The sequence below is a fragment of the Choloepus didactylus genome, chromosome 6 (assembly GCF_015220235.1).
Source record: "Choloepus didactylus isolate mChoDid1 chromosome 6, mChoDid1.pri, whole genome shotgun sequence".
NCBI lineage: Eukaryota > Metazoa > Chordata > Mammalia > Pilosa > Megalonychidae > Choloepus > Choloepus didactylus.
Genome location: NC_051312.1, coordinates 52762690 through 52775078, shown reverse-complemented (window position 1 = coordinate 52775078; position 12389 = coordinate 52762690). Strand labels below are relative to the sequence as shown.

At 41.0% G+C, this 12389-nt stretch overlaps 1 protein-coding gene across 1 annotated transcript in view; it reads right to left on the bottom strand.

The window, feature by feature from the left end:
• BDNF (brain derived neurotrophic factor) overlaps positions 1-12117 on the bottom strand; it is a 34116-nt gene extending 21999 nt beyond the window's left edge. The window contains 3 exon segments of the mRNA XM_037839114.1: positions 11797-11901; positions 11904-12086; positions 12088-12117. Coding sequence (XP_037695042.1) covers positions 11797-11901; positions 11904-12086; positions 12088-12117 — 318 coding nt within the window.
• Positions 12118-12389: the final 272 nt, after the last annotated feature.

The window sequence follows — 12389 nt, the reverse complement described above, 5'->3', positions numbered from 1 at the left end:
TATGTTGGGTTTATTACGTGCAGGAGGCTTTAAGTAGAATTTGAGCTGGGTCTTGCAGAGTGGGTAGGATTTACATGGATGAAAGGAGGAGAAAGTCACGAACAAACAGACTCAGAGGATTACAACAAAACAGCCTTCTGGTTTTATCAACTTTGGTACAAAGTGAAGCAAATGTAGGCATGAAGCAGGTTGATGAAGCTTTTTATTGTCTTGGCAAGTCACATAAAGTGCTCTTTGGAGGCTGAAAATTGCTAACAACAGTGGCTGAAATTCACTAAGCATCTACTACTCCAAGCCCTGTTCTAAGCCCTTCACATGTATCAATGCACTGATCCCTAGAGATGAAGGCACAGAGAATAAGCACGTTGCCCAAGATCACAGACCTAGAATCAAACACCAACATCTCATCGTTGGTCCCATGCACACTGCCCCTGCTCTTTTGCTCTCACAGGGAAGTTTGTAATTAGGACATGTCAACTCGGAAGAGTATCTTCAGCAGGATTCCCACCTCAAAGCTTCTGAATTTCCAATTATTCAGATAATGAAGTAAATGATAAGTCTCCCTAAATCACAGGATATTCAATTTATGTGGCTTCTAGTTCAGTGAGTCTCAAACTCTCCCGCACATCTGAAGCAGTAACGTATGCTTGGGCCCCATCCCAAACATATGAATCTCAGGGGCTAGGACCTAATATCTGTACTTCAAAGAAGTTTTTGAGATAATTCTGATGATCAGCCATGTTTAGGAACCACTGTTCCATGTTATGTTCTATTTTATCAGCATCTCTAATAGTTCACTTACCAGGATATTTAGCTTTAAGCAAAGTCATATCTAAGATGCTCAAGCATCAGTACATCAATGATCATATATTCATTTTCCCTCTTTTTTTTTAATAAGAAAAGGGAATTAAATTTTTAAACACCCTTAGAAATTAACACTTTCTATCTTCCCACCACCACTTTCTTCCTTGGCACACAGAAGGGTCTGTACTCCCCTTTTCCAAGGTTGCCAGCCTCTGCTCTACAGAGTGGATTCGAAGCCCAGGTGATGATTTTCACCTGCACCTGCCCTCAGATTAACACACAGAGGGGGAAATCTGGTTTTTTTCCCTTGTATACTGTGTGCCATGGTTCTAGACTGCCAGAGTGATGGGAAGAGAGCTGGGTTAGGAGAAGTCACTGGCCTGCATTTCTTGCCCTGTTTCTGCAGCTGTGCATCTCAAAATGAGCTATTTAGCTTCTCCAAGCTCCCACTTCCCCACGTGTTACATGGCACTAATGTCTGCCCAATCTATTTCATAGGGTAAATATGCAGGATCAAATGGGATAAGTTATGTGAATGCATGTTTTTTTTAAAAATTTATGGGACATTACCTTTTGGACAAGATTATAGTTGAAGTGTGGATTATTGTCTACCTATGACTTTAGCCAGTAAAACTCTTGAAAGGAATCTTACTGATGACAGATCAACCAAATTTTATCCCTAGAACCAAGCCCATGGGGGCACTGCACTGGGGCAAATTTTTAAAACCCCTGATATTGCTTGGATCACTGATGGTGAGAGTCCCACTAGAATTTTACATGAGACTGACCCTGAAGGATAATCAGAGGCTTTGGGATAATAGATGACAGCAAGTTTTAAGAAAGTCACTGTCAGGGATGTGAAAACTAGAGTAACACGCTGATATTTAGAAAAAGCATTGGAAAATAAATTTTATTAGTGATAAAAAATTAATAAAATGTTTAAGATAAGGTCTTCCTATATTGCTTCTCAACCATTATATATATCTATGGCTATTTCTAAAAATTACACAAAGTGAAAATTTTAACAGAGAAGTATCTATTTTATCAAAGTACCATTTGTGAATACTCTCAACAAACAGGTGAGTAACTTACAAAGCCTGGCCTCAGGGAAGGGCAGGAAGACTGTTTTCATAAGGAAGGATGAAAATTTACAGTGGTCTTTGCTTGGGGCTTTTGATCTAAAACAAGAGTTGTCCAACTGAGTTCTGCAGAGCAGAGTGACAAGGGGCCTCCTGCAAGAGGCAAAATTGAGGCCAAGGGACAGAATTTGATGCTCTTCTAGTTCAATTAGAAGAACAGTGCTTATTTTTTGTTTTATGTATCAGGGTTCCATACAAGATTTTGTTAGGGAAAAAAAACCTGTCCTACAATTTACTTCTTTATATTTCTACCACTGATTTAGAGATTAGTGGACATGTATGTCTCTCCCACCAGTTCTGCCTCAAAGAGAGGAGAAAAGAGTGGTCCTTGGCACTACTTCTTTAGGGCTTATCCAGATTGCTGTGTTCAGGAGCTAGAGAGCAGGCCAGGGACATGGCTACAGGTTTGGGACCTATTATCATTTCCTGACCTTGTGATTTTGAGTTCACAGAAGAACTATGTGAAAGTTTGCTTCCTTGTTGTATAGCAAGAAGTGAAACGTTTCTGAGTTGATCATGCCAAACTGCATTCTAGTTAAATTGAAATATTTACACGTTTCGTGAATACCACATCCAGATTCTTAGTTTTATCACATATTTGAGCAAAATCACCTCCTGACTTTGCACTAAAGGGAAACACATTGGACTGAGAAGTGTTTTCTAAGAAACCCTAAACAGATACCATTACTAAATTTAAACATGTTACTGATTAATGTTTAAAGGCAAGATAGTATTTGCTAAACTGAGTTTTTGTCTTTCTTTCGCAGCATAACCATAAAACCAACTTCTAGTAAATAGATGCATCCTCACAATCTAAGTTTCTTTAGGTGGAAAACACAGAGGATTTATAAATACTGTCAAATGATAGACACATTCCTAAATACTAAGAGGCCCAAACATAACCTTGTACGTAAGGGAAAAAAATCCATCATAAAAATCAGTGGAAGTGAACAATACCTTTGGTCTAGAAGTTTTCCTTCTATTACATCGGCATTATTACAAAGAAGTCTTCACAAAATATCCCCAAATAGCAAAATGTTTTAAGATGTTGCCTAAGAAGCACTTTCATTGTCCTAATGTGTACACAAAATGCTGCCTGAAGATCAGGGGCATCAAAAAGATCAACCTCTTACAAGAGAAATAAGTTCTTCCAAAATATTACATTCAATAACTTGACAATATAGTGCAGACAGGAAGTTCTGAAATAAGCCAGAACATCTGCTCAACAGACTTTTTTTTTTAAGACCAGGACTTTTTTTGGAGTGCATATATGAAGAGGTAATGGCAGAATCAATGGAATTCCTTATCAAGTAGCACCTGCAGATGGATGGCTTGATATGGGGAAGAGAGACCCCACCTAGCACAGTGCCCGACTGTTAATTAATGAATAATTAATTAATCAATCATACTCTGCGCATAATATGCTTACTTTTTTTTAAAAGAGAAGCTTTGAAACAGCAGAAAACAACCATGCAACAACATATATAAACTGTAAGATACAGTCCTAAAGGGATGTAAATAAGAAACTGCTTTGCTGACAATATTGATACATAAAAGCTGCATGCGAGATAATAAAGAAAAATATTCATGAGTATTTACACTGGGCTGTGAGTCTTTGGTCTAAACTGGCATTTTAATATCTCTCTCTGTTGGTTAATCTTCAACTGTTCTACAAAGAAAGCAAATAAATTACAAACATGTAGCTGCCACATTAGAGAAGTGGAAGGAATCAAAGGCGGTAGAGAATTCTGCAGAAAATCCATGAGTTTGGGGGAGGGGCAATTCCTTTGACAGTTTACATTTTAAGAGAAACTCTTTGGGAAACTGTAGTATCTGAAGATTTTATGGTTCCCAGAAGGTGAAGGTGAATGTTCTCTGGAGAAGTTTTCTCAGTTCAGCTGCTGAACTCTAAAAATCTAATGTCAAAGTTAATTTCTTAAGCAATTTGGGCATTTGAATCTGATCATGACTCTTTTTTTTCAGACATTCCATTCTGTCTACTCCAAGGAAAAAGAAATATTTTGGGGGAATACATATATAAGTATGGAAAAGGTAAAATGCAGTATTTGGCAAAGAAATGGGAAGGATTTCTGATGTTCTGCAATTTCAGGCTGTGTTAATAGAAACTTAATACCCAAATGATGATGCTGCATTATCTCAGGTAAAGGCTTCAAAAGGCAAAAATATATGAATGTCAACATTAGGATTATATGTGAACTAAACGAGCACATATAATGACCAATACAGTAGGAAAACTTAAAGAGTACAAATGTACTTCAAAGTATACCTCTAAATAAGCCCAACCTCCAACTTTAGCGTATGTACCCTTTATTACAGGGCTTCAGCCTCTGCTTAAACATCTTTGAGAAGAACATATTCAAAAGAAGCCTCTTTTTTCTTTGTTACATTGTAAATTCCCCTAATAAAGTGTTCTGTATGCAGGAATCATTCAATATTTGCTTAATTAAATTGAACTGGAAGTTCTTCCAGATACTATGTATGGTGTCTACATTTATACCTTTGTTTCTAGATCTGCTCTTTGCAGGAACACAAAATAACCTACTCCCTCCTCCAAATGACAGTTCCCCAAATTTCTGAAGACCTTCCTCTAAGTAAGGATGTCAAGAACACACCGCACCTGCAGCCATTCTATCCCTCAGCCAAGGTGGGCATTAACAATTGGAACACCTGCTAAGGGAGACAAAAACCATTTGCCATTCCAGTCCAAGTTTCCTTTTCCCCAAGCCATCTACTGGGAGTTCCTTCAATCATTCCTCACATGCAATGATTTCAAATTCCTTCTCTCTCCTGGTCATGATAAGCTGAACAGCCACCAGTGTGTCAGTGATGTTACTTAAAACAACTTATTTCCCAGCCTTGAACTGAACATTATATTCCAGATATGGTCTATTTAACAAAGTGAAAGAGAAATTATTTGCTTTTCAATTTGGGTATTAAGTTTCTATTAACACAGCCTGAAATTGCAGTAGCTATGTTAACAGCCCCTTGTCATAGCACTGGCTCACACTAAGCTTGTAGTTATTTAAAACAGCCAGGTTTCCTTTCTATAATTTGCTGTTAAATCATCCACACTTCTGCCCCAATTCCCTATTCTATCTTATACTTATACAAGTGATTCTTTGAACCTAATCATAGGATTTCAAGTAAAAGTAAATGATCTTGAGTCTATCATTCAACAGAATGATTTGTCACTGGTTTTAGGTTTCAATACGATAAGCACATCATCTGTGCCTTCAGACGCATTATCAGCCAAGATGTTGGTGTTGGATGTATTTTCCCAATGTTGCATAAGACAGAAAACCTTCAAGAGTTTGGTCTCAGAATGTGGCCTGGGACTCTGCCAAGCATATCCCTCCTGCAAAATTCCTCAACCTTCAGACTCAGTGTTATGCAAAAGAAATTTGTCTGTGTTTTAAAACACTTCCCATAATTCAAGAAATAAGTGAAAGTGGGAAAAGACAGAGCAACTTGCTTCAGTTTGGACATAGTTTCAGTTTGCAAAAGCACATGGAGGCAAAAAGCAAGCATCAGAAAATTCAGCAACTGCTGCTGATACTAGCAGCTCCAAAACCAAGACCGATTAGACTGAATCCCATGTGGCAAAATTTTTTTCAGTGAGTTTCTCTCTTTATTTTTCCTTAGTCATTTTTTTTTCCTGGAAAAAAAAAAGTTTTCTGCACTTGATTTCTTCTGTAGATGACACAAAGTATAGACAATATAATGACTTTCTTTAGTTATGCTATGGTTTCTCTGCTGACTAGAAATTGGCACACACTTAGGATATACAATATTACATTTCTTGAAGAATAGCAACTGGCATCTCCACTGGCATCCAAAAAATTTGAAAACATTTAAAAGAAAATCTCTTAGTAAGTTTATAGTTGCTGTCTAAATCTGCTGTCTAAATCAACCTTAGTATTTCATAAGTTCCAAACACAGTAATTTTGAGTGAATCAAATTATGCATAATAAATTTTAGAACTAAACCATCTAAACGACATTTATAATAGGTACAGGGGAAAAAAAGTATTATTTATGCTTATTTATTTTTCCCCATTTCTGCTTCTCTGCCAGCAAAAGAAATAAACCGTTTCCTGCAGTTACAAAGTTTCCTCACTGTCTATATTGCTAGCCTTCTTTCATTCAAAAACATGTACCCAAAGGCTTCCTCAGTCACCAGCACACTTCTGGATGCTATTGTGGGAGCATGCAAAGATGAATTAAATACAGATTTTGTCATCAAAGACTTTGAGCCAATTTGTAATTATTGGTTCCTGGTCCCATTACTATTTTTTGATGCTGTGTTAAATGTATATCTTTGTGTCTTATAAAGTTGAGGCAATCCTTATAATTTTCTTCTTTTTTTCCTCCTTATTTTTTGGTGTTTAAAATCCTGTCACAGATATGACCCTTTATTTTATTCTTAAGGCTTCTCAAATCATTAAAGATAAAATTAGATCATAGATGAAAGACATTCTTAAAGGTCTTTCTAGTCAATTTATTTGGTGTTCTTCTAACTCAGAAAGTGCAATGAATCGCCTGTGGCAAACGAATAAAATCAGAACCTTTGTACTCAATGCTTCAGTACTATGCCTGAAAATAATAAATGTTAAAAAGGAGGTTAGTCCTCGATTCCTGGCAGGCTATTCTACATTTGGCTACTACATTAAAACACAATAGGAACTCAGTGTATATAATGAGTTGTGGTATCTGCTTGTTTTAAAATCTCATCTACAATCCCAAATGTATTCTACCTATATCCCACTTCACCACCACCTCTCCCCCCTCCCCGCCAATCTGAATAGAGTGGCAAGGAAATCCTAGTAACTAACCTTGGAAGAATGGTTCATATAGTAAATAAGCTTATTTGGCTGATAAAGTTGTTGATTTTGTTCTCTAGGTGGCACTATTACTTCAACTTTTGATGAGATGCTTAAATTGCTTGAAATTGCCTGTTTATTTTCTTTGAATTTCCATTGTACTGTAAACTTTAATTTCATATGTACTAGCTGTAAAAAAATGACAGGCTGCCTTCTAGGTTTTATTTTAATAAACCAATTAAGTTTGAATGATTTTTTAATAATGTAATTTTACACTTCCTAGTTATATTGTCTTAGAATTAAGAAATCCCCCTTTGCCTGTCCCCTTCACCCCCAATGCAGAGGCATGTCAAAAACAGAGAAAGGCGTCATAAAGTTTTAGCCAGACCAAAGGGACCAAGATGAAAGCACATTTAAGAGCGACTAGGTTCTGTGAGCTTTCAAAATCAGGATGTTACTACCTTGACAACCAATGAAAAGTTCTTTCAAGTGAACCTTTGGGGAAAGCTACATGACATGCTTTACTCTCTGGGCACTTTGGAAATAAACTTTTACTTTATTATGGCTGTCAATGAAGGTTATAAATTTACTTTGCTTATCCCCAATCACTTTCCCATCTACACTCCGCCCCACCCCCCTTCTCATTTAATGGAACCCATCCTCAAACTTTAGGCCATCTCTAAATGAGATTTCAGGGCAATGAACCAGTTATTAGCATCCAATATATCTATCAGGGCTGTCTCACCAAGACTATGTGCATCCCAGAGTTTGTACTACAATCTTGAGTACTTACATTTAAATGAAGGCTTCCATACTTCTTACCTGAAGAATTATTCATGTATTTCTACAGAAATGAGAATGCCTTTCTGTTCCACTAAGAGAACACACCATTTACCACTCTTCCCCCCAAAAGTTTTTCAAAGTTAATACATTAGTTAACTCTATTGTTTTGCATCTGTCATCAATAAGGATTCCATATATTCAATAATTGGGTCCATGACTTTCCTAAGGCTTTATTGTAAGTATTCTGGAAAGTCAGTGATGCATTTAAGTTTAAAATTATCTGGGATTAAATAATTATTTGCCTTCAGTGAAAGTTTGAGAGGACTTTCAGGACACATATATCTAAGTTTAAAAGCCTCCCTCTGTTTCCTAGGGTTAAATCCCACATGCAAATGACATACGGATCTCATTTGGCAACATCATTTCTTGCTTGACTTTACTCCATACTGAACAGAGTAAATGGATGCAGAGTGTAACCAATAAGTTTGTTCATTCACTTTTGAAGCACATCTGTGCATGTTATTCATTCTAATAAAGAAAATTTATCACAACTCAACTTAATGTGATTCTTTTTCAAATGATTTCTTCCTCTACCGAACAACAGCGAGCATTTCACACCGAGAATTCTGCTGAATTCTCTTCTCAACTCCTCTTTAAAATGCAATTCACAGCTTGAGATCACGGAGCCTGCCAGTGAATGAATGGCTGCACTAGATGGCTGAGAGTCCTTCAATTAAGCAGCAATTTTGCAATTAGTGGAGACTGAGTGCTCCATAACAATTGTTTGAAAACAAGTCGAGACAAGTTAGCAATTATCCTATTCACTAGTACTGGATATTATTCACCAGCATTTGGCTAGGCGAGCCCCCCTCATGCAAACCAAATTCTTCCACGCAGGGAGATAAGAAGCAAGTTGGAAATTACATTTTAGCCATTAAAATAAAATCAATATTATAGACATCTGAAATGGTAGTGCGTTTCATTTTAAAAGATACTCAGAGTTTAAGTATCACACACATTCCATGCTCTCTGTTTTCAAAGCCTTAAAATGTTATTGAACTATGTGTATAAGACATTTCCATTGTGTACATCTTCAATTTTCCGGATGCTTAGTACAAGATTAAGTCTAAGACTGAAACCCAAAGATGCTATCTGTGTTAAACATTCCACAAGTTCACTACCTGGCTGGATATACAGCTGTGTGTGTGCATTTATATATGAGAGAGAGAGAGAGAGAGAGACCGCGCACGCAGGAGGGAGAGGGAGAAGGGGAAGGGGTATTTACAGAAGGTTTTAAGGATGAATGTAAACAAGCTTTTTGCTATACTATCAAGTGGGCGTGCTCAGCTTGCTGTACTGAGCTCCAAACCAGAGCTATTTATGTTTGAAAGAAACAAGATCAATCATTCTCATTTGACTATTGAAAAGCTGGGACTCAAGGATTCCAGGAAAAAGGGAATAGTTTACATTCTAATGGTGCCCCTATTAAACAGGAAAGGCAAGGAATTTTGAGTCTGTATTTTATAAATTTGCATTATCCACAGGATTTCTCCCCTCCTGGTGAGTGAAAATGAACCAGCAATATCCCAGCAGTCCTCCCCAGCCCCCCACCCGCCTCTTAGGCATTCTGCGAGTTAGGCGGTTAACTCACAAAGTATAAATGCATCATTTGAGGTGAACACTGCTTTCCAGGCATATGATCACTTTCTTGGTTGCTTTTGTTGCAAGTAAGTTACACACATTGAAAGAATATCATAAAGCAGATTTCCTAAATGTTTTATTTTCCGGATACTCAAATGTTGACCCACTCTACTTTTTAACATGACAATGGCCTTCAATATTACCTAAAAATAAACAAGATTTCCATTTACTAACTCAGCTTTGAATGGACTATGAAAGGCTCCAAAGGCATGTGAAAAATTACTCTGTTGTTTGCCTTTTAAAAAATGAGATGCCTAAGTGGGTTCGCAATGTCCTAATACTTAAAAACATGTAGGCAAGTCTTGTTTCTCTGGAAATAATTTCTTTCTGTTTATATCATTTATAAATAGAAAATGTTCTGTACTAACTTAAAATAGCTCTACATACATGATGCTTCTCCTGTCATATCCTTTTGATCTATCTATCTACATTTACCAACATTTATCACATTTTGCAAAATAATGCAGAAGAACAAAGACAATGACTTTATGCTCCTGGAATTCCAGTACAGGTAACCAATGTGTTTTAAATTCCAGTAATGGTTATGGTTACATTTCAACAAGTGTCTCTTTCCTTTCCCTTACCTCTGCTGCTAGTGCAGAGGTAAACTTACCAAAGGAGAACAAGTCTCATCGCTCTCAGGGAAGGAGATTGCAGCATCAGGGAAGAGGAATTAGTGTTATTCTGAAGGGGTGCCTTTCCCAGTGCCAAAAGTTTCTAGCGTAATTTCAACATGATATGGGTTCTATTACATGTAATTGCTTGAAGTGCTTGCTACATGTCATAGTCACAGAAACCTCCAAATGATAAGGCTGCATGAGATAAACACTGAGGGCTCCATGTTTAGACAAATTAAATCCTTAATTATGCCTCAGTAAATAAAAACGTAAAAAAAATAACAAAATAAAATTTCAAGGCAAAAATGACTTCGACCTTCTGACATACTTCCATAAAAATAGATTTTAGATAAAAATAAAGGGGGATATTGTTCAAGAAGTTGAGCTACTTTGAGGGTCTCATTTAATATAACAACTTTTACATGCAGTTAAAAATCAGTGTTCCCAGCTATATAATATTGCTTTGCTTTAAAAGATAACCGTAAAAGCAGATTAATAAACACTCAGAAATACGCTTTTCTTCACTTCTGGCCAAGAACATTCCAGCATTCTTGTCAGAAGATGTTCACTGGTTGCTGCTGATACTGAGGAGTCAGTGCAAAATACCCAGAGGACCCTAAAATAAAATCCAGAAGGTCCTAACACACTACCAACCATGACCTGTCAAAGAACCCCCAGCGTGAGGAAAACTTTTTGCATTGGAACCAAAGAGGTGCGACGAGTCAAAATCCATCCGAATAGGACGCCCCACGTTGCAGAAGTCAGAAGCATCATTCCACAAATCCACAAATATCAGCTCCGGAAGGGATCCCGCAAAGCCTTCCCTTAACCATTCCCTCCACCCAGCCTCCCGCCCCCAGCAGCTGCGCTTGGCAGCTCGGCCAGCAGAGGGCACCCTCTGCCTTTCCTAGCGCGATCCTCCCAGCCCCCTCCTCCTCGCACCCAGTGCCACCCCCCTCCGTCCCTCCATCCCGCGCCACCCCCAACACACAAACACAGCATCCTACGACTGCGACGCCTGTTCACTCACGCAGTCCCGTGGCTTTCTCCCGCAAGGGGTGCCCCGAGACTGCAACTCTCTCCTCCCCTCGCCCGTTCCACATAAAGCTACAAATACTCAGCTACTTCTTTCTCGATGCAACGCACTCTCTGCCTCTTCCCGGCTCCGCATCCCCGGGGAAAAGCCCGAGTCAGAATCCCGCACCCATTCCACCCAACCCCTGAAAGTCAAAACTTTTACATCCCTGGAGAGTTTCCCCCAGGGAAAGGCGCAGGACAGCGAATGGAGGGTTTACAGCCGGTCCCGGAGTCCCACAGCCCTTTTCGCGTGCGAGTGGCAAGAGTGCCCCAAGTTTTCCAAGCTACTTTGGCCTTGGACCTGTAAGTCCTCCTCGGTTTTAACTCTTGGGGAGCAGGTGACCGTGTGCAGTCCGACTCGAGCCCGGGGAAAGGGGTTACGGGCTAAGGGAGTGGGTCTCCCCCCAAATCTGCAGACGGACCGTCCAATCCGTGGAAAGATTCATAGCCCAGTTCCACCACCCTCACCTTCGTCAGAGGCCCTCAATAGCCGGCACCCCGAATGTCGCTCACGACCTTTCCTCGGCTCGGGAGGGGTTTCGGAAGTGTTAAGGATCCCAGGGGCGCTGTCTTCGCTCCCCTCGCGCAGCCCCGCGACTCCTCTGGGCCTTTTCTTTGCCTTTCCCTGCCATTTTCAAGGCTTCCTGGGGTCCCTCTCCCTTGGGGTCCCGGTTGCCCCTTCTGGGTCGCGGGATAGTAGAAGAGTCGCCAGGAGCAACTCCAAAGCCACCTTCTTCTGGAGAGGAGGGAAAGAGTTCTGGCCTTCTTCCCACAACTTCGCCCCCCACCCCCAACCCCACCCCGCCAACTTCCCCCGCGCTCGGCGCCCGCCTACCTCGGGGTCCACACAAAGCTCACGGGTCCCCGGCAGCGGAGTCACATCGTTGTCCCGCTCCTGGTCCCTGCGCCTAGCCCAGGTCCCCGTCACGGTGCCGCTCCCCGCCGGCCCCACAGGAGCGGAGGCAGCTGCAGTAGAAGTATCTCATCAAAGCTCCACGAGGGGGAAGTAGGGGGCGCACCGGACCCGCTCCTCGGCCCCGCCCGGGAGCCCGCGGCGCGACCGGGTGCGCGGGACAGCGAGCCGGCGGGAGCGCCCGGGCGCGGCGGCGACGGGCACCCTGAGCTCCAGCCTGCGCCTCGCGCTCGGGTCAGACATTATTTAGCTCTTCGGTTGAGCTTCGATTGGTCAAACGGCGCCGCCCCCCGCCCGCCCCCTTCCCCGTTCCCCCCCACCCGCCCCCTTCCCCGTTTCCCCCCCGCTGCTCGCCCGCGCTCCCGATACGGTGCGGGGCGGCCGCTTAAAGGGAACGCCGCACCTTTTCCTCGTCCTGGCTCAGCCCCCGGGGTTCCCCCGGCCCGTGCGCCCCTCGCCGCCGGTCCCCGGCTCCTACTCTCCCAGGCCCCCACTCCGTCTTCCACGAACAGTCC